This window comes from Oncorhynchus kisutch, linkage group LG11 (assembly GCF_002021735.2).
Source record: "Oncorhynchus kisutch isolate 150728-3 linkage group LG11, Okis_V2, whole genome shotgun sequence".
Taxonomy (NCBI): domain Eukaryota; kingdom Metazoa; phylum Chordata; class Actinopteri; order Salmoniformes; family Salmonidae; genus Oncorhynchus; species Oncorhynchus kisutch.
Window position 1 is genome coordinate 84,934,105 of NC_034184.2, and position 22,500 is coordinate 84,956,604.

At 43.6% G+C, this 22,500-nt stretch overlaps 1 protein-coding gene across 8 annotated transcripts in view; it reads right to left on the reverse strand.

Moving 5' to 3' along the window:
* Positions 1-5,023: 5,023 nt before the first annotated feature.
* LOC109881801 (eyes absent homolog 1-like) overlaps positions 5,024-22,500 on the reverse strand; it is a 74,179-nt gene continuing 56,702 nt past the window's right edge. For 6 of the 8 annotated variants that reach the window (XM_031836424.1, XM_031836429.1, XM_031836428.1 and 3 more), the window contains 4 exons: positions 22,354-22,500; positions 21,118-21,260; positions 17,176-17,259; positions 5,024-5,152 (listed from right to left, as the gene is read on the reverse strand). The exon at positions 22,354-22,500 is cut by the window's right edge and continues 133 nt beyond it. In XM_031836424.1, coding sequence (XP_031692284.1) covers positions 5,039-5,152; positions 17,176-17,259; positions 21,118-21,260; positions 22,354-22,500 — 488 coding nt within the window. In that variant the 3' untranslated portion in view covers positions 5,024-5,038. The remainder of the gene's footprint in view (positions 5,153-17,175; positions 17,260-21,117; positions 21,261-22,353) is intronic. The other 2 variants (XM_031836431.1, XM_031836430.1) reach the window with 1 other exon arrangement.

The window sequence follows — 22,500 nt, forward strand, 5'->3', positions numbered from 1 at the left end:
CTAGCTTAGTTAGCGGTGGTGCTGAGGTAACGGATGTGAAACGGCTAGCTTAGTTAGCGGTGGTGCCGAGGTAACGGATGTGAAACGGCTAGATATCAGTGAAATTGGGTTAGGGTTAGTGGTTAGAGGAGGCAGGTAGCCTAGTGGTTAGAGGAGGCAGGTAACCTAGTGGTTAGAGGAGGCAGGTAGCCTAGTGGTTAGAGGAGGCAGGTAGCCTAGTGGTTAGAGGAGGCAGGTAGTCTAGTGGTTAGAGGAGGCAGGTAGCCTAGTGGTTAGAGGAGGCAGGTAGTCTAGTGGTTAGGGGAGGCAGGTAGTCTAGTGGTTAGAGGAGGCAGGTAGCCTAGTGGTTAGAGGAGGCAGGTAGCCTAGTGGTTAGAGGAGGCAGGTAGCCTAGTGGTTAGAGGAGGCAGGTAGCCTAGTGGTTAGAGGAGGCAGGTAGTCTAGTGGTTAGAGGAGGCAGGTAACCTAGTGGTTAGAGGAGGCAGGTAGCCTAGTGGTTAGAGGAGGCAGGTAGCCTAGTGGTTAGAGGAGGCAGGTAGCCTAGTGGTTAGAGGAGGCAGGTAGTCTAGTGGTTAGAGGAGGCAGGTAGCCTAGTGGTTAGAGGAGGCAGGTAGCCTAGTGGTTAGAGGAGGCAGGTAGTCTAGTGGTTAGAGGAGGTAGGTAGTCTAGTGGTTAGAGTGTAGAGGGGGCAGGGTAGTCTAGTGGTTAGAGTGTAGAGGGGGCAGGGTAGACTAGTGGTTAGAGTGTAGAGGGGGCAGGGTAGACTAGTGGTTAGAGTGTAGAGGGGGCAGGGTAGTCTAGTGGTTAGAGTGTAGAGGGGGCAGGGTAGCCTAGTGGTTAGAGGAGGCAGGTAGTCTAGTGGTTAGAGGAGGTAGGTAGTCTAGTGGTTGGAGGAGGCAGGTAGCGTTTTCGAAACATTGGCAGACGAAAATAACATATTTTTTGACGTATGCAGACAGACCACAACTTGCTTTTTTTTTAAATCGGCATGCTATTCTAGATTTAACTGGAAAAACTTGGGGCTTTAAAGTGTCAAAACCAAATGTAGTAATACATTTAGTTGAGATAGAGCAGAGGAAAAATATACATCGTATGTTCAAATCATTTTATAAGCAGCGAAAAGCCCAACTGCCAATTCATCTGCGAGTGGTTTCATCGCACATGAAACAAAATCAAAACACAGGGCAGATGTTGGAGGAGAAACCACATTTAAAGCTTTTGTCACAAACTGCCATTTTTCAAATGATTGGGGCACATCTATTAAAAGAAAGTGGATTGTAACGATTGGGCGAAAGCATAAGGAAATATTTAACCAGCCAATTGTAGCCAATTAACTTTGATCACAATGACTGCGTTTGGAATGTCTCAGTCACTCTACTCCTTCGGTTGTCAGAGGGAGTACAAACAATTTCTCTCTCTCTCTCTCTCTCTCTCTCTCTCTCTCTCTCTCTCTCTCTCTCTCTCTCTCTCTCTCTCTCTCTCTCTCTCTCCTCCCCATGCCCCCCCCCCCCTCTCTCTCTCTCTCTCTCTCTCTCTCTCTCCCCCTCTCTCTCTCTCTCTCTCTCCCCATGTCCCCCCCTCTCTCTCTCTCTCTCTCCCCCCTCTCTCTCTCTCTCTCTCTCCCCATGTCCCCCCCCTCTCTCTCTCTCTCTCTCCACATGCCCCCCCCCTCTCCCTCTCTCTCTCTCCCCTCTCTCTCCCCTCTCTCCCCTCTCTCTCCCCTCTCTCTCTCTCTCTCTCTCTCTCTCTCTCTCTCTCTCTCTCTCCCCATGCACCCCCCCCTCTCTCTCTCTCTCTCTCTCCACATGCACCCCCCCCCTCTCTCTCTCTCTCTCTCTCTCCACATGCACCCCCCCCCCCTCTCTCTCTCTCTCTCCCCATGCCCCCCCCCCTCTCTCTCTGTCTCTCTCTCTGTCTCTCTGTCTCTCTCTCTCTCTCTCTCTCTCCCTCTCTCTCTCTCTCTCACTCTCTCCCTTCTCTCTCCATTGCATTCCCTTTCTCTCTCTGGCCATCTCTCTCTGCCCGCCTCTCTCTCTCCCTTTCTCTCTCTGGTCATCTCTCTCTGCCCCCCTCTCTCTTCTTCCGTCATTTTTCTCTTCTTCTCCAGAACATGCTGGAGACTAATAAGGTTTGGCAGACTGTTCTCAGCTCTCCACACACTTAAATCAAACAAAACATTTCCTCTGCTGTGCTGAGAGGAGAGGTGAGCCGAGAGCAGTAGTGGCCGGTTGTAACTAAGTCTGATGTCTGGGCCAAGCTGTGTCTGGCCGGTTGTAACTAAGTCTGATGTCTGGGCCAAGCTGTGTCTGGCCGGTTGTAACTAAGTCTGATGTCTGGGCCAAGCTATGTCTGGGCCAAGCTGTGTCTGGCCGGTTGTAACTAAGTCTGATGTCTGGGCCAAGCTGTGTCTGGCCGGTTGTAACTAAGTCTGATGTCTGGGCCAAGCTGTGTCTGGCCGGTTGTAACTAAGTCTGATGTCTGGGCCAAGCTGTGTCTGGCCGGTTGTAACTAAGTCTGATGGCTGGGCCAAGTTGTGTCTGGCTGGTTGAAAACTAAGTCCGTGTAGATAAGTCTGCTTAGATAAGTCTGTGTAGATAAGTCTGTGTAGATAAGTCTGCGTAGATAAGTCTGTGTAACTAAGTCTGTGTAGATAAGTCTGTGTAGATAAGCCTGTGTAGATACGTCTGTGTAGATATGTCTGTGTAGATAAGCCTGTGTAGATAAGTCTGCGTAGATAAGTCTGTGTAGATAAGTCTGCGTAGATAAGTCTGTGTAGATAAGTCTGTGTAGATATGTCTGTGTAGATAAGTCTGTGTAGATACGTCTGTGTAGATATGTCTGTGTAGATATGTCTGTGTAGATAGGTCTGTGTAGATAGGTCTGTGTAGATACGTATGTGTAGATAAGTCTGTGTATATACGTCTGTGTAGATACGTCTGTGTAGATACGTCTGTGTAGATAAGTCTGTGTAGATAAGTCTGTGTATATAGGTCTGTGTAGATATGTCTGTGTAGATAGGTCTGTGTAGGTATGTCTGTGTAGATACGTCTGTGTAGATAAGTCTGTGCACATAGGTCTGTGTAGATAGGTCTGTGTAGATACGTCTGTGTAGATAGGTCTGTGTAGGTATGTCTGTGTAGATACGTCTGTGTAGATAAGTCTGTGCAGATAGGTCTGTGTAGATAGGTCTGTGTAGATAAGTCTGTGTAGATAGGTCTGTGTAGATAGGTCTGTGTCGATAGGTCTGTGTAGATAGGTCTGTGTAGATAAGTCTGTGCAGATAGGTCTGTGTAGATAGGTCTGTGTAGATACGTCTGTGTAGATAAGTCTGTGCAGATAGGTCTGTGTAGATAGGTCTGTGTAGATAAGTCTGTGTAGATAGGTCTGTGTAGATAGGTCTGTGTCGATAGGTCTGTGTAGATAGGTCTGTGTAGATAAGTCTGTGCAGATAGGTCTGTGTAGATAGGTCTGTGTAGATAAGTCTGTGTAGATAGGTCTGTGTAGATAGGTCTGTGTCGAAGGGTCTGGGTAGATAGGTCTGTGTAGCTCTACGGTTAGGCCTGATGGGCGACACTGTTGTTTAAACATACAATACTTCAGACTACTTTGACCTGCTGGTGTTTGCCCGTTCGAATCCCGGGTCAGACGGGAAAAGTCTGTCAGGAAGTGATCTAAATCCTAGATGCCATTGCCTGCTGTTGTGCCCTAAAGCAAGGCACTTCACCCCCCCCACAACAACAGTTCCCCGGGGCCCAGTGTTACAGCCCTCCGCACCTCTCTGTATTTATGTACTTTGTGTTAAAAAACGAAGTCAGATTTCGTTTGGATCTTGTGTGTAATTGACCAATGAATTGATCTTCATGTTAAACTCTCTCTCTCTCTCCAGGGGTGGAGCAGACAGACAGACAGACACTCAGAAACCAACGCCCCCTCTAAACTCTCCTGCCACCCCTTATCCTTGTACCCCAGCGGCAGATTTGACACCAACTCTGCATGAATCAGACGGGGGACGTGGGACGGGGGGACGTGGGACGGGGAGAGATTTCATGCCGTGACTGAAGAGTTGGCGGACAGCGACACCAGGCACGCAGCATGACAGAACAGACAGAACGGCTCCAGAAACACTAGAGCCTGACAAATTGCCCAAGTCGTTATGAGGGGGGAGGCTAGAGTAAGGGGGTGGGGGGCATAGAGAAGGGGGGTGGGGGGCATAGAGAAGGGGGGTGGGGGGCATAGAGAAGGGGGGTGGGGGCATAGAGAAGGGGGTGGGGGGCATAGAGAAGGGGGGCGGGGGGCATAGAGAAGGGGGGTGGGGGGCATAGAGAAGGGGGGTGGGGGCATAGAGAAGGGGGGCGGGGGGCATAGAGAAGGGGGGTGGGGGGCATAGAGAAGGGGGGCGGGGGGCATAGAGAAGGGGGGCAGGGGGCATAGAGAAGGGGGTGGGGGGCATAGAGAAGGGGGTGGGGGGCATAGAGAAGGGGGGTGGGGGGCATAGAGAATGGGGGCGGGGTGCAAGGGGGATAGATAGAGAAGGGGGGTGGGGGGCAAGGGGGGACGAGAAACTGAGAGACTGACAGCACTTGTAAAATTCCTAGTGTCCCCTGGGCTCCGTGATAATAGTTTACCACTGTGGAACTGGAAACTGAGAAATGGGCTCAACGGGGCTTCCCGCTATTAAACCCCAGGAGTCGACTGACACACACCGGTCCGTCAATCTAAATTACACAAACAAAACAATCCCCATCAAAACCAGTCAGATGAAGACAGAGATAATTATTATTATATATTATCTTTTTTTTATACATTGGATGCGTCTCAATCCACCGCATCCGCCAGTGTCTCACTTCGTCATCTGCGTTGTCAAGGTGACAGAGTTTTAAGACCGGATGTTCGTCCGGAAGGGGGGGGGGAACAACGTCTTCCCGGCCGCCCCGAACGGTTTGACCTACTGACCCCGTAATGACGGTAATGCTTAACGTCTCCACTCTTAACGGACCCTGGTGCGTTGATTTAAATAAAATAAAATGTTACACACAGTTTACACGACAGGAACGTCTCGTACCTCCAAGTCGTTGAAGAATAAGTGAGAGTCTGCCAAGTTAAAGATCATCTCCTCCATCCTCAGTCCCAGTGACACAGACGTCGGGGGATCCTGGAGAGAAAACCATGGATAGAATCAATATGGAATGTCATAAAACTGTACTACAGATACAGATACAGTAGAACAACAAATATGATATAATTACATAGCTACGTGTAAATAAAAACAAACAATAAATAAATCGATGCGTTGATAATGTGCTGCTTGTCCTTGTCGTGTTATCGCTGATGTTTTATATTTGTCTGGTGCAAAATCCCATTTCTCCTTTGAGTTTTAATAAAATACCTTCTTATATTCTACTATTTATTTATTTATTTATTTATTTCACCTTTATTTAACCAGGTAGGCAAGTTGAGAACAAGTTCTCATTTACAATTGCGACCTGGCCAAGATAAAGCACAGCAGTTCGACACATACTAAACATGGCACAGGATCTAAGTGAACAAAAATACGACAGAAACGTTAAAAAAAAAAACGACACAAAACTATATATAAATAAGAACGAAATAATAGCTAAATTATCGTCAATAATTCATGTCTCTTCAAGCATGCAATTAGCGACACTTTTAACACAGATGGAATTGTCTTATATTCTAGAACACTCTGACCTCATAGAGACAAGAAGACGGGAGACTAGAATGAAAGTTCTGAGCTTTTTCTTTTTTTACGATCTTACAGGCAGACGACATTAGCAGTCAGAGGGGAAGGAGTGTTGAAGCAATGCAGTAGAAGTAGACCATGCCCCAGGACTACCTGACATGATGACTCCTTGCTGTCCCCAGTCCACCTGGCCATGCTGCTGTTCCAGTTTCAACTGACCTGAGCCCTAGGACCATGCCCCAGGACTACCTGACATGATGACTCCTTGCTGTCCCCAGTCCACCTGGCCATGCTGCTGTTCCAGTTTCAACTGACCTGAGCCCTAGGACCATGCCCCAGGACTACCTGACATGATGACTCCTTGCTGTCCCCAGTCCACCTGGCCATGCTGCTGTTCCAGTTTCAACTGACCTGAGCCCTAGGACCATGCCCCAGGACTACCTGACATGATGACTCCTTGCTGTCCCCAGTCCACCTGGCCATGCTGCTGTTCCAGTTTCAACTGACCTGAGCCCTAGGACCATGCCCCAGGACTACCTGACATGATGACTCCTTGCTGTCCCCAGTCCACCTGGCCATGCTGCTGTTCCAGTTTCAACTGACCTGAGCCCTAGGACCATGCCCCAGGACTACCTGACATGATGACTCCTTGCTGTCCCCAGTCCACCTGGCCATGCTGCTGCTCCAGTTTCAACTGACCTGAGCCCTAGGACCATGCCCCAGGACTACCTGACATGATGACTCCTTGCTGTCCCCAGTCCACCTGGCCATGCTGCTGCTCCAGTTTCAACTGACCTGAGCCCTAGGACCATGCCCCAGGACTACCTGACATGATGACTCCTTGCTGTCCCCAGTCCACCTGGCCATGCTGCTGCTCCAGTTTCAACTGACCTGAGCCCTAGGACCATGCCTCAGGACTACCTGACATGATGACTCCTTGCTGTCCCCAGTCCACCTGGCCATGCTGCTGCTCCAGTTTCAACTGACCTGAGCCCTAGGACCATGCCCCAGGACTACCTGACATGATGACTCCTTGCTGTCCCCAGTCCACCTGGCCATGCTGCTGCTCCAGTTTCAACTGACCTGAGCCCTAGGACCATGCCTCAGGACTACCTGACATGATGACTCCTTGCTGTCCCCAGTCCACCTGGCCATGCTGCTGCTCCAGTTTCAACTGTTCTGCCTTATTATTATTTGACCATGCTGGTCATTTATGAACATTTGAACATCTTGGCCATGTTCTGTTATAATCTCCACCCGGCACAGCCAGAAGAGGACTGGCCACCCCACATTGCCTGGTTCCTCTCTAGGTTTCTTCCTAGGTTTTGGCCTTTCTAGGGAGTTTTTCCTAGCCACCGTGCTTCTACACCTGCATTGCTTGCTGTTTGGGGTTTTAGGCTGGGTTTCTGTACAGCACTTTGAGATATCAGCTGATGTACGAAGGGCTATATAAATAAATTTGATTTGATTTGAAGTGTGACCAGTCTTATAAGGAGGGGGGGGGGGTCGATTTAGACGAGGACCATGAAGGTAACCTTACGTTAATTTATGCATCATCAGACTGGCTGCTGTAAAGACCACAGTGTTGCCGATTCCCCAAGCTTCTCAGAAGAAGGGATTTGAAGAAATGTTAACATGCTGTAAATACTCTATCATGATCATTTTGATTTTGTAATAAAAGATAAACATATGTTTTTATTTTTATTTCTATGATACTACAAATATCCTTAAAAAACTCTATAAGCTGAGTGCTTCTCAAGCCAAATGAGTATTAACACACCCCATGTTAGGCATAATTTATATTTTTCACTTAATTCTGAATTGTGTTCTTCTTCACCCTGTAATGTGATGTGGTCTGTCTGTCTGTCTGTCTGTCTGTCTGTCTGTCTGTCTGTCTGTCTGTCTGTCTGTCTGTCTGTCTGTCTGTCTGTCTGTCTGTCTGTCTGTCTGTTCTGTCGTTCTGTCTGTCTGCCTGTCTGTTCTGTCAGTCTGTCTGTCTGTTCTGTCTGTCTGTCTGTCTGTCTGTCTGTCTGTACAAGGACAACAGAGACCTGGGCTGTAAATAGTTGATGATCTGAGATGTGGTTGTGCACACCTCTGTTGTACTGAGCTGTTTTTAGTCTGTTTGTGGTCCGTCTGTTTAACTTACACAGTTGTTGTCATTGTCCTTTTTTTACCTCTCTCATCAACGAGCTGTTTTCTTCCAAAGCGCCCCCACCTACTGGTTTGTTGTTTGTTTGTCTCACCGTTCTTGGTAAACTCAAGCTAATGTGGTGCGTGAAAAAGCCCAGGAGGCTGTTTCTGAGATACTGGAACCGGCACACGCCTGGCACCGACGATCGTACCGCAAGTCTCTTAGGTCACTTGTTTACTCCATACTAACGTTCAATGGAACAGTAACTGAATGTCTCGATGCCTGTCTGCCTGCTTTATATAACAAGTCACGTGACTCACTGTCTGTAGGAGCGATCCATTTTAGTAAACGGGGGGTGGTGTACCTAATAATCTGGCCACCGAGTCTACACATTGACCACTCTGAGGTTTCAAATAATACCATGAAATTGTGAAAATGATGATAATGCCCTTTCAGTGTAAAAGCTGTTTGAAAAGGCTGGATGGAGTTTTGGTCTGCCCGGTGACATCACCTGGCGATAAACATGTTAATCAACCAATAAGAAAGAGAGTTCCAAACCTCTCTGCCAATAACAGCTAGTTTTCAGTTTCCCCCTCCCGACTCAGACAGCTCCCAGAAGTTCATAGCAAAATTCTTGACTGACAAATTGGTATTTTTCCATTAAAATAATGTTGTTGTTTTTTGTTTTACAATTTTAATTGAAAACATTCACAGCAAGGTACTTAAATGTTACCCAGAAATAATTTGATATTGAGATAAAAATAGATACATTGGACCTTTCATCTTTTTCTGTTTCTGACCATACAGGTTCATCCTGTCTACCTGTCTCTGATCATACGGGTTCATCCTGTCTACCTGTCTCTGACCATATGGGTTCATCCTATCTACCTGTCTCTGACCATACGGGTTCATCCTGTCTACCTGTCTCTGACCATACGGGTTCATCCTGTCTACCAGTCTCTGACCATACGGGTTCATTCTGTCTACCAGTCTCTGACCATATGGGTTCATCCTGTCTACCTGTCTCTGACCATACGGGTTCATCCTGTCTCTGACCATACGGGTTCATCCTGTCTACCTGTCTCTGACCATATGGGTTCATCCTGTCTACCAGTCTCTGACCATACGGGTTCATCCTGTCTACATGTCTCTGACCATACGGGTTAATTCTGTCTACCAGTCTCTGACCATATGGGTTCATCCTGTCTACCTGTCTCTGACCATACGGGTTCATCCTGTCTCTGACCATACGGGTTCATCCTGTCTACCTGTCTCTGACCATATGGGTTCATCCTGTCTACCAGTCTCTGACCATACGGGTTCATCCTGTCTACATGTCTCTGACCATACGGGTTCATCCTGTCTACCTGTCTCTGACCATACGGGTTCATCCTGTCTACCTGTCTCTGACCATACGGGTTCATCCTGTCTACCTGTCTCTGACCATACGGGTTCATCCTGTCTACCTGTCTCTGACCATACGGGTTATCCTGTGTGCCCACTCCTTTCTTCTTCCACAATTGGATGACTACCTTCACACCTAAAAAAACACTTTTTACTGAATTTGTAGCCAAAATGCATATATTATACATTTTACCAGCGAAATCTCTCTCTCTCGCTCTCTCTCTCTCTCTCTCTCTGTCTCTCTCTCTGTCTCTCTCTCTCTTCTCTCTCCCTTTTGTCTTTCACTACGCTTGGATAAATTGGAAACTTGATTTAACGCAGACATCAATTATTTCAAACCAGCGTTTCTCACTTCCCCAAGATGCAATTCACGAGGCAACTTACATGTCTAATGAGAAGTCCTTACAAGGCAGATCGGTTATGAGAGAGACAACGGCTAGCTGTGTTATAGAGAGAGGGTCTTATTGTACTGTGGCTTACCAGCATAATGCTACAAGATCAGTGTGTGTGTGTGTGAGTGTGAGTGTGAGTGTGAGTGTGAGTGTGTGTGTGTGTGTGTGTGTGTGTGTGTGTGTGTGTGTGTGTGTGTGTGTGTGTGTGTGTGTGTGTGAAAGTATGTGTGTGAGTGTGCATGTGAGGGTGTGTGTGTGTGTGCTAGTGTGTGAGTGAGGACCGGAGGGGTGGATTAGAGACACTTGAGCTCTCCACTGACTACCCGACACACCTAGAATGCACCACAATTCCCCACAATGCATCACGGTGGCCCTCAATACTAATGTCTTCACTGGAACCACACAAGAACTCAGTCTCCTGCACTTTATGGGCGGCCATCAATACCAATCAATATTTCCCCATCAATAGCAATCAATATTTCCCCATCAATACCAATCAATATTTCCCCATCAATATCAATCAATATTTCCCCATCAATATCAATCAATATTGCCCCTTCAATACCAATCAATATTCCCCATCAATACCAATCAATATTTCCCCATCAATACCAATCAATATTTCCCCATCAATACCAATCAATATATTCCCATCAATACCAATCAATATTTCCCCATCAATACCAATCAATATATTCCCATCAATACCAATAATATATTTCCCCATCAATACCAATCAATATTTCCCCATCAATCCCAATCAATATTTCCCCATGAATACCAATCAATATTTCCCCATCAATACCAATCAATATATTTCCCCATCAATACCAATCAATATATTTCCCCATCAATACCAATCAATATATTTCCCCATCAATACCAATCAATATTTCTCCATCAATACCAATCAATATATTTCCCCATCAATACCAATCAATATTTCCCCATCAATACCAATCAATATATTCCCCATCAATACCAATCAATATATTCCCCCATCAATACCAATCAATATTTCCCCATCAATACCAATCAATATATTTCCCTATCAATACCAATCAATATTTCCCCATCAATACCAATCAATAGTTCCCCATCAATACCAATCAATATATTCCCCCATCAATACCAATCAATATTTCCCCATCAATACCAATCAATATATTTCCCCATCAATACCAATCAATATATTCCCCCATCAATACCAATCAATATTTCCCCATCAATACCAATCAATATTTCCCCATCAATACCAATCAATATTTCCCCATCAATACCATCAATTTTTCCCCATCAATACCAATCAATATATTCTCATAAATACCAATCAATATTTCCCCATCAATACCAATCAATATATTTCCCCATCAATACCAATCAATATTTCCCCATCAATACCAATCAATATTTCCCCATCAATACCAATCAATATTTCCCCATCAATACCAATCAATATTTCCCCATCAATACCCTCCTTCTCTTTTCCCTACACTTACACCTCTGGAATAGTTCAAGTGATTTGCCACACCCCACCACACCACCTGTCCCTGCTCGTCAGTGCCATCCACAGGGGTGCCAGGTATCCCCAATCCCCTCCTCACACCCCAGTGTGTGTGTGTGTGTTCTGATATGTCTCTATTTATAGGTCCTGGCCGAGTCTGCTCAACAGCGAGGAGAGAGAGAGAGGGCAACCAGTGAAGAACGAACACCATTGTAAACACAACCCATATTTCTGCTTATTTATTTTCCCTTTTGTTCTTTAAACCATTTGTACATTGTTACAACACTGTATATATATATAATATGACATTTGTAATGTCTTATTGTTGTGAAATTTCTGTATGTGTAATGTTTTTTATTGTTTATTTCACTTTATATAGTATCTACCTCACTTGCTTTGGCAATGTTAACACATGTTTCCCATGCCAATAAGCCCTTGAATTGAGAGAGAGAGAGAGAGAGAGAGAGAGAGAGAGAGAGAGAGAGAGAGAGACAGGGAGGGAGAGAGAGAGAGAGAGAGAGAGAGAGAGAGAGAGAGAGAGACAGGGAGGGGGAGAGAGAGAGAGAGAGAGAGAGAGAGAGAGAGAGAGAGAGGAGAGAGACAATGGAGGGAGAGAGAGAGAGGAGAGAGAGAGAGAGAGAGACAGGGAGAGAGAGGAGAGAGGAGAGAGAGAGAGAGACAGAGGAGAGAGAAGAGGAGAGAGACAGGGAGAGAGAGAGGGAGAGAGAGAGGAGAGACGGGAGGGAGAGAGAGAGAGAGAGGGAGAGAGAGAGAGAAGAGAGAGGTCTTAGAAATGTCAGGTCCTATACGAGGGTTGATTCTAAGAGCTGAGGGGCATTACGGAGTCAGGAGGTTTCCTGTTTCAGAGAGGCATGTCTGCTACTACCCAGTGTGTGTGTGTGTGTGTGTGTGTATGAAGCGATATGTGTGCACGCACATATCTGTGTCTGTTTCTCCTCATCCCTCGGCTCCCTAAGCCGTTCCCTCTTTACCCAGCATGCACGGCTAAGGATAAAGTAATACACATCTTAGGGTCATGGGGCAGCCCTCTTTCACCTCCAAAACAAAACAGTGCCCTTGAACACCCCCCCCCCCCCCCCCCCCCCCGCTCTCCTGGCTACATCCCAAAGGGTGCCCTATTCCCCATGCAGTGCACCACTTTAGATCAGATTCTGGACATATGTAGAACACAGTATAGAGAAGAGTGTGCCATTCGGGACACACAGGCCCTCGTAACAGAACAAAGCCCCAGTGCGCAGACAGGCCACGCACACTAAGCTCTCTGACACATGAGAACCAATATGTCATCTTCTGACATCAAACAGAGAGATAGCGGAAAACTCGAAACTCCAACGGAACCAAAAAACAACCACGAAGGGATAGGATTTCAACATAATAAAGATCTAGATATAATTTATAATGTTAGACAAACCAATAGACAAACAAACAACAAATTAAACAGTCTAGAAATGTAAACGTTCTATCTCCATATTACGTGCATACGCCATAACCATACACACACCGTGGACTTGTCTAAATAACGTTCCTAATACAACAAGTAAATATATAGTTTATCTAAACATTGACTTGTTTTTATTTACATCTTTAATAATAATTTCGAAATACAAGTCAATCCAATTCATTTGCACAGTAATATAATTTACTTTTTGGACTTGAAGGATTTTTCCATGAGACTTAGTCTTGGAATTTAAGGATTTATTCCTAGTTTTAGTCTTGGAATTTAAGGATCTACTCTGAGACTTAGTCTTGGAATTTAAGGATTTATTCCTAGTCTTAGTCTTGGAATTTAAGGATTTATTCCTAGTTTTAGTCTTGGAATTTAAGGATTTATTCCTAGTCTTAGTCTTGGAATTTAAGGATTTATTCCTAGTCTTAGTCTTGGAATTTAAGGATTTATTCCTAGTCTTAGTCTTGGAATTTAAGGATTTATTCCTAGTCTTAGTCTTGGAATTTAAGGATTTATTCCTAGACTTAGTCTTGGAATTTAAGGATTTATTCCTAGACTTAGTCTTGTAATTTAAGAATTTACTCTGAGACTTAGTCTTGTAATTTAAGAATCTACTCTCAGACTTAGTCTTGTAATTTAAGAATCTACTCTCAGACTTAGTCTTGTATGTTATGGCTTTCTTCCGTTGAAGGAGAGTCGGACCAAAATGCAGCGTGGTTAGTTCGATACATGTTTAATGAAAGAATAAACACGATAAATGCAAAACAACAAACGGAACGTGAAAACAGCCTGTCTGGTGACAACTAACACAGAGACAGGAACAATCACCCACAAAACACACAGTGAAACCCAGGCTACCTAAATATGGTTCCCAATCAGAGACAACGAGAATCACCTGACTCTGATTGAGAACTGCCTCAGGCAGCCATAGACTATGCTAGACACCCCTACTCAGCCACAATCCCAATACCTACTAAAACCCCCAATACCACAACACAACACAAATAACCCCATGTCACACCCTGGCCTGACCAAATAAATATATAAACACAAAATACTAAGACCAGGGCGTGACATTGAAATTTAATAATTTACTCTGAGACTTAGTCTTGTAATTTAATAATCTACTCTGAGACTTAGTCTTGTAATTTAAGAATCTACTCTCAGACTTAGTCTTGTAATTTAAGAATCTACTCTCAGACTTAGTCTTGTAATTTAAGAATCTACTCTCAGACTTAGTCTTGTAATTTAAGAATCTACTCTGAGACTTAGTCTTGTAATTTAAGAATCTACTCTCAGACTTAGTCTTGTAATTTAAGAATCTACTCTCAGACTTAGTCTTGTAATTTAAGAATCTACTCTCAGACTTAGTCTTGTAATTTAAGAATCTACTCTGAGACTTAGTCTTGTAATTTAAGAATCTACTCTCAGACTTAGTCTTGTAATTTAAGAATCTACTCTCAGACTTAGTCTTGTAATTTAAGAATCTACTCTCAGACTTAGTCTTGTAATTTAATAATTTACTCTGAGACTTAGTCTTGTAATTTAAGAATCTACTCTCAGACTTAGTCTTGTAATTTAATAATCTACTCTCAGACTTAGTCTTGTAATTTAATAATCTACTCTGAGACTTAGTCTTGTAATTTAAGAATTTACTCTGAGACTTTAAGAGTAAAAATCCACCAGCATGTGTTAACACTATCAAAGTTTCCCTTTCCTCTGGGAATTTTGATCAAATCAACACAATATTTTCCACTTTTCAATGCCACACTTCCCGAAACAAAACAAGCTGTGCAAGACTTAGTATGCAAAACTAACTATGCAAATTATGTTGTTGTATGCAGAACACGTCGGAGTAGGTTTCTATTGCATTGGCAGGCACAACTCAGGCCCATTACCCTACACAGAACAGTGCGGCATAACCAATCAGAGATGTACTGTAGGTCTATATGCAAATAGACCACTGCTAGATATGGATCTTTAAACTGGACTGTGTTTACAGCATGAGCAGCCATAAGTGGATGTGCTTGTTTTGAGATCAAAGTGAGAGCTACATGTAGCCACATGTGCACATGTGTACATGTTGTTCAAATCCTTTGCTAGTTAGTAAGTTACTAGCCCAGTTATAGCACAGCCAGAAGAGGACTGGCCACCCCTCATAGCCTGGTTCCTCTCTAGGTTTCTTCCTAGGTTTTGGCCTTTCTAGGGAGTTTTTCCTAGCTACTGTGCTTCTACACCTGCAATGCTTGCTGTTTGGGGTTTTAGGCTGGGTTTCTGTACAGCACTTTGAGATATCAGCTGATGTAAGAAGGGCTATATAAATCAATTTGATTTGATTTGATCATTTGCGTCACCAGTAAGGGACTGATAGCTTCCTACAAGAACACAAAACGTGCATTTCTAGACATCTTTGAAAAGCAATTCAGGTAAAGAGCTTTTTTCTTCTTCATCTTAAAGAGGCAGTGTTGTATTTTGAGAAAGTAGCCAATTGGCAGAGGGTAGCATAATTTGTCTGATTCTCCTGTAATAATGGTTTGGGAATAATTATGCATTTTATTGTGTCAGTCACCTCCTTGTCTGAAGGTCAAGTGGATAAACAGGTTAAAGGTCAAGCCCTGCATGTGTTTTTCTTCAAAAGTCTGATGGAATGTAGGTCTACATTGAACACCACACATTGTCTGCTCCTGTAGTCTGAATGATAGAACAGCTATTTCCATGTTCAAATATTATGGGATGCATTTTCTCCATTGTTTTTGATGGTAGGATATTATTATGGGATGCATTTTCTCCAGTGTTTTTGATGGTAGGATATTATTATGGGATTATTATTATGGGATGCATTTTCACCATTGTTTTTGATTATAGGTAGGTCCTACATTATGATCAAATAGCCACAGTAGCTTACATGTCCACAGCTATAACTGCAACTTAAAGCGTCCACAGTCTCAGTGTTCACAATAAACGAGGCGCTGGAAGTTCCACAGAATTTTGCGCTCTGCGGACCTGAAATTTGACTCAGAGAAAAAGAGTCCGATCGAGAAGCTCTTTAATGATTCAACGTCTTTCTGAAGGAGGAGAAGAAGAACTTGGATGAGAAGAACTAGGATGAGAAGAACTAGGATGAGACGAACTAGGATGAGAAGAACTAGGATGAGAAGAACTAGGATGAGACGAACTAGGATGAGAAGAACTAGGATGAGAAGAACTAGGATGAGAAGATGAGAAGAACTAGGATGAGAAGAACTAGGATGAGAAGAACTAGGATGAGATGAACTAGGATGAGAAGAACTAGGATGAGAAGAACTAGGATGAGAAGAACTAGGATGAGAAGAACTAGAATGAGAAGAACTAGAATGAGAAGAACTAGGATGAGAAGAACTAGGATGAGAAGAACTAGGATGAGAAGAACTAGGATGAGAAGAACTAGGATGAGAAGAAGAACTAGGATGAGAAGAACTAGGATGAGGAGAACTAGGATGAGAAGAACTAGGATGAGAAGAAGAACTAGGATGAGGAGAACTAGGATGAGAAGAACTAGGATGAGGCAATAGACGCCCTAACCTATAGAGCCTAACCTATCCCTCATTACAGGGCTACGTCCCAAATGGCACCCTATTCCCTACATAGTGCACTCATTTGGACCAGAGCCCCAGTCTCAAATGGCACCCTATTGCCTACATAGTGCACTCATTTGGACCAGAGCCCTGAGGCAATCTGTTCCTTATTCAGTACACTATTTATTTTTTTACACTACTTTTGACTAGCACCCAATGGGCCCTGGTCTAAAGTAGTGCACTATATAGGGAATAGGGTGCCATAGGGCCCTCATGCACAGCTCCCACAGAGTTGCAACAGCTGCAGGACAAGTCAGAAACACCTCCAGGCCTCATTGGGCTTATTAAAAAAAATACAATTATCTGTACATTGAGTTCCGTTTCCATTTCTCTCTCTCCACACTACCACGTTCTCTGTTCAAACACACACGTAGGCGTGTAAGCACACGCACCCACACTCACTCTCTCACTCAGTCTCTCACTCTCTCACTCACTCACTCAATCACTCACTCACTCACTCACTCACTCACTCACTCACTCACTCACTCACTCACTCACTCTCTCTCACTCACTCACTCACTCACTCAGTCACTCACTCACTCACTCACTCACTCACTCACTCACTCACTCACTCACTCACTCACTCACTCACTCACTCACTCACTCTCTCATACACTCACTCACACACACACACAGACACACGCTAAGACAGACACAGACAGACACACAAACTAACAGACACACACTCAAATGAATATCTCTGTCTATTTCTTCTCTTTGAATATTGATGTGCTTTTAGTTAGAAAAAGATCTGCTACTGCTGGGGTCTGTATATATTTCTCTCTCTCTCTCTCTGTGTGTGTGTGTGTGTGTGTGTGTGTGTGTGTGTGCTTGCGTGCGTGCGTGGGTGTGTCTATGTGTGTGCGTGCGTGCGTGTGTGTGTGTGTGTGTGTGTGCGTTCACGTGCGTGTGTGTGTGTGTGAGCTTCCACTTGACGTTAGAGAGTGAAGTCACTCACCCGGCCGTATCTGTTAGCGTAAGACCCTGTGAGCAAGGAATGGAAAACGATGATGGTCTCATCCAGGTCCCAGATGAACACTCGCTGGAGAGAGAGAGAGAGAGAGAGAGAGAGACAGAGACAGAGACAGAGAGACAGAGAGAGAGAGAGTAGGAGAGAGAGAGAGAGAGAGAGAGCAAGAGAGAGAGAGAGAGACAGAGAGACAGAGAGACAGGAAAGGGGGGGAGGGGCAAAATCAATGGTCGCACTCTGTACCTTGCAATTTGATCTCCCCTGGTCATCCCTCCATCCATCCATCCACCCTCTGCCCTTTACATTAGCCCGATCAATAGTGACTAATTAATTAATTAACTAGATATGTTAACATGCTGTAATGTCACCGTCAGAATGGGGTGAGTTGAACTTAATTCATATCGTATTAATAACTCATTTTAACTCATTAATAGTTATAATCATATAATCATTATAATCATTATAACTCATTAATAACTCATTATGCAAAGCCCCCCCATCTAATCCTTAACACGTTAGTTTGACATATGGGTGGGCTGGTGTCTATATGAACTTCATATACACAGTTAATCACCCATATGGGTGGGCTGGTGTCTATATGAACTTCACATACACAGTTAATCACCCATATGGGTGGGCTGGTGTCTATATGAACTTCATATACACAGTCAATCACCCATATGGGTGGGCTGGTGTCTATATGAACTTCATATACACAGTTAATCACCCATTTGGATGGGCTGGTGTCTATATGAACTTCATATACACAGTTAATCACCCATATGTTATTACATAATCATGGGCAGACTTTCCTAACATATGGCAAACATTTGACATTCATATAGTTACCCATATAGTTACCCATGTAGATACCCATATAGTTACCCAATAACTTACCCATACAGTTACCCATACAGTTACCCATACAGTTACCCATACAGTTACCCATATAGTTACCCATGTAGATACCCATATAGTTACCCAATAACTTACCCATACAGTTACCCCATATAGTTACCCATATAGTTACCCATACAGTTACCCATACAGTTACCCATACAGTTACCCATACAGTTACCCATATAGTTACCCATACAGTTACCCATATAGTTACCCATGTAGATACCCATATAGTTACCCAATAACTTACCCATACAGTTACCCATATAGTTACCCATATAGTTACCCAATAAGTTACCCATACAGTTACCCATACAGTTACCCATACAGTTACCCATACAGTTACCCATACAGTTACCCATACAGTTACCCATATAGTTACCCATACAGTTACCCATATAGTTACCCATGTAGATACCCATATAGTTACCCAATAACTTACCCATACAGTTACCCATATAGTTACCCATACAGTTACCCATATAGTTACCCATACAGTTACCCATACAGTTACCCATACAGTTACCCATACAGTTACCCATACAGTTACCCATATAGTTACCCATATAGTTACCCATGTAGATACCCATATAGTTACCCATGTAGATACCCATATAGTTACCCATACAGTTACCCATACAGTTACCCATACCGTTACCCATATAGTTACCCATATAGTTACCCATATAGTTACCCATACAGTTACCCATACAGTTACCCATACAGTTACCCATATAGTTATCCATATAGTTACCCATGTAGATACCCATATAGTTACCCATACAGTTACCCATACAGTTACCCATATAGTTACCCATACAGTTACCCATACAGTTACCCAATATGTTACCCATATAGTTACCCATATAGTTACCCATATAGTTACCCAATATGTTACCCATACAGTTACCCATATAGTTACCCATACAGTTACCCATACAGTTACCCAATATGTTACCCATATAGTTACCCATATAGTTACCCATATAGTTACCCATACAGTTACCCATATAGTTACCCATATAGTTACCCATGTAGATACCCATACAGTTACCCATATAGTTACCCATATAGTTATCCATATAGTTACACATGTAGATACCCATATAGTTACCCATGTAGATACCCATACAGTTACCCATGTAGATACCCATATAGTTACCCATATAGTTACCCATATAGTTACACATGTAGATACCCATATAGTTACCCATATAGTTACCCATACAGTTACCCATATAGTTATCCATATAGTTACCCATATAGTTACCCATATAGTTACCCATACAGTTACCCATGTAGATATCCATACAGTTACCCATGTAGATATCCATATAGTTACCCATACAGTTACCCATATAGTTACCCATGTAGTTACCCATATAGTTACCCATATAGTTATAGTGACATTACAGGCAGTTATCTACAGTACCTTGCAAAAGTATTCAGACCTCAATGATATGTGGGTTTCAAATAATAAATAAAAAATCAACAATATACAATATAATAATGAAAATAAAAAATATAAGAAATTAACACGAAATACTCTATAATGTCAAACTGAAAGAAAAAAGGTAACATTTTTAAAGATGAATACAAACTAAATAAGTGAAATATACTCGTTGCATAAGGAGTTAGCACCCTGGGAGTCAATACATGTTAGAATCACCTTTAGCAGTGATTACATCTGTGAGTCTTCTTGGGTGAATCTATACGATGCTTTTACACACCTGGCTTATGCAATATTTGGCCATTATTATTTTCTAAATTCTTCAAGCTCGGCCAATATTTTGGGGATCATGGCTAGACAGCGATTTTCAAATTTTGCCATATTATCAAGCAGATTTAAGTCAAAACTGTCTAAAGCGGTGCACTATAATAGGGAATAGGGTGCCATAGGGCTCTGGTCTAAAGTAGTGCACTATATAGGGAATAGGGTGCCATAGGGCTCTGGTCTAAAGTAGTGCACTATATAGGGAATAGGGTGCCAAAGGGCTCTGGTCTAAAGTAGTGCACTATATAGGGAATAGGGTGCCAGAGTGTTCTGGTCTAAAGTAGTGCACTATTAGGGAATAGGGTGCCATAGGGCTCTGGTCTAAAGTAGTGCACTATATAGGGAATTGGGTGCCATAGGGCTCTGGTCTAAAGCAGTGCACTATATAGGGAATAGGGTGCCATAGGGCTCTGGTCTAAAGTAGTGCACTATATAGGGAATAGGGTGCCACAGGCTTCTGGTCTAAAGTAGTGCACTATATATAGGGAATAGGGTGCCATAGGGTTCTGGTCTAAAGTAGTGCACTATATAGGGAATAGGGTGCCATAGGGCTCTGGTCTAAAGTAGTGCACTATATAGGGAATAGGGTGTCATAGGGCTCTGGTCTAAAGTAGTGCACTATATAGGGAATAGGGTGCCATAGGGCTCTGGTCTAAAGTAGTGCACTATATAGGGAATAGGGTGCCATAGGGCTCTGGTCTAAAGTAGTGCACTATATAGGGATTAGGGTGCCATAGGGCTCTGGTCTAAAGTAGTGCACTATATAGGGAATAGGGTGCCATAGGGCTCTGGTCTAAAGTAGTGCACTATATAGGGATTAGGGTGCCATAGGGCTCTGGTCTAAAGTAGTGCACTATATAGGGAATAGGGTGCCTCAGAGGAGGAAACTCCAGTCACATTATTATTTTTTGAGTATACCATCATCTCACTATCGAAACAAAATCGATAGTCGATAAGATCAACAATAAAATATATATAAATGGTTAATCATTTTTCGTGTAGAAGTGTTTTCCTTTTATTGGCATTCGTAAGTGCACTTAAGGCACCATTGAAAATAAATATTTATAGTCAATAAACATCTCAGTAATCAATAATAAGTTAAGGATCCAAAAGAGAGTTGAGTTTTGTTCATGTGTGTGATGTGTTAACCTTGGTGTGGCATTGGGGGTAATTGGATTAGTCTACTGTGCCTCAGACAGGGTGAGGCTGTCTGTCGCCAAGGTAACGCACACACACACACACACACAGTCACTCACCTCAAGGTCAGAGTCAGGCGGTGGTGAAGGGTTGTTGTTCCTTCTCCCTCGGCCACGTGACTTTCCATCCGAGGCACGCCGCAATCGATCCGATTCTGAATCTTTAATGGGCGTTGATGGACTGTGGATGGTACTGTAATCTCCTGGGTGGGGGGGGTGGGGTGGGGGGTGGGGGGGGGAGAAGAATATAGAGATTGTTTTAAATTCAGAGGAGGAAATGATGTCTCTCTTTCACCTTTAGAATTGAGGAGAGTGGAGGGAGCTGTTGTCAGCAACATTTTGGATCGTAAAGTGTGTGTGTGTGTGTGTGTATGTGTACGTGTGTGTGTATGTGTGCGTGCCTGTGTGTGTGTGTGTATGTGTGCGTGCCCGTGTGTGTGTGTTTGTATGGTGGTTAAAGAGCGTTGGACTAGTAACCGAAAGGTTTCAAGATCGAATCCCTGAGCTGACAAGTTACAAATCTGTCGTTCTGCTCCTGAACAAGGCAGTTAACCCACTGTTCCTAGACCAGTTAACCCACTGTTCCTAGACCAGTTAACCCACTGTTCCCAGGCCGTCATTGTAAATAAGATTTTGTTCTTAAACTGACTTGCCGAGTTAAATAAAGGTCAAAAAATAAAACATTTAAAAAAGTGTGTTAAATAATGACAACTAGACGATAACTACAATCAAACTATTTCTGTTGTAAGGTTTCCGGAGTGACAGAACAGAGATAATAACGTCAGTGTTCTATGTGTTCTATGGGTTCTATGGGTTCTATGTGTTCTATGGGTTCTATGGGTTCTATGTGTTCTATGGGTTCTATGTGTTCTATGTGTTCTATGGGTTCTATGTGTTCTATTTTCAGATAATCTTTAGCTGTAACCCCCCCCCCTCCTCTTATCTTATTTCACTTGATGGGATGATGATGTCATCAGAGTTCTATTGTCAGAAGGAGCCTTTAATGTGATTCCTATTAAAGGGGAGAGACGTTCGTCTAAAAACTACTCTCTGCAGTTAAGTCATGTTTTCTACGATAATGCTATTTCCTTAAAGTGCTATGCTATCAAAGGGTGGGTTAAGAATGGAAAGGAGGGGTAACAGCAATTTAAAAACAGTTATCACCCCCCCACCCCACCCCCCCTCGTTTTGGGTGGCAATTGGGAGGTGGAGGGGAAACATTGACTATAACAAATTGAAAACAATTATCACAATATTATAGTTTATTTTATTTACAAAAAAAACTGTAAAGGTTACCATAATGAGTGGCCCTGGCATCATAGCCACCCCCTCCAGAGCCTTCTGATCCTGGGGATGGAGGGTGGGTGGCCTGGGGGGCCTGGGGCCTACCTGCTGGGGGGTCCGTGAGGGCCTGGCTGGTCAGGGCGCTCGGGGGCTCCTGGA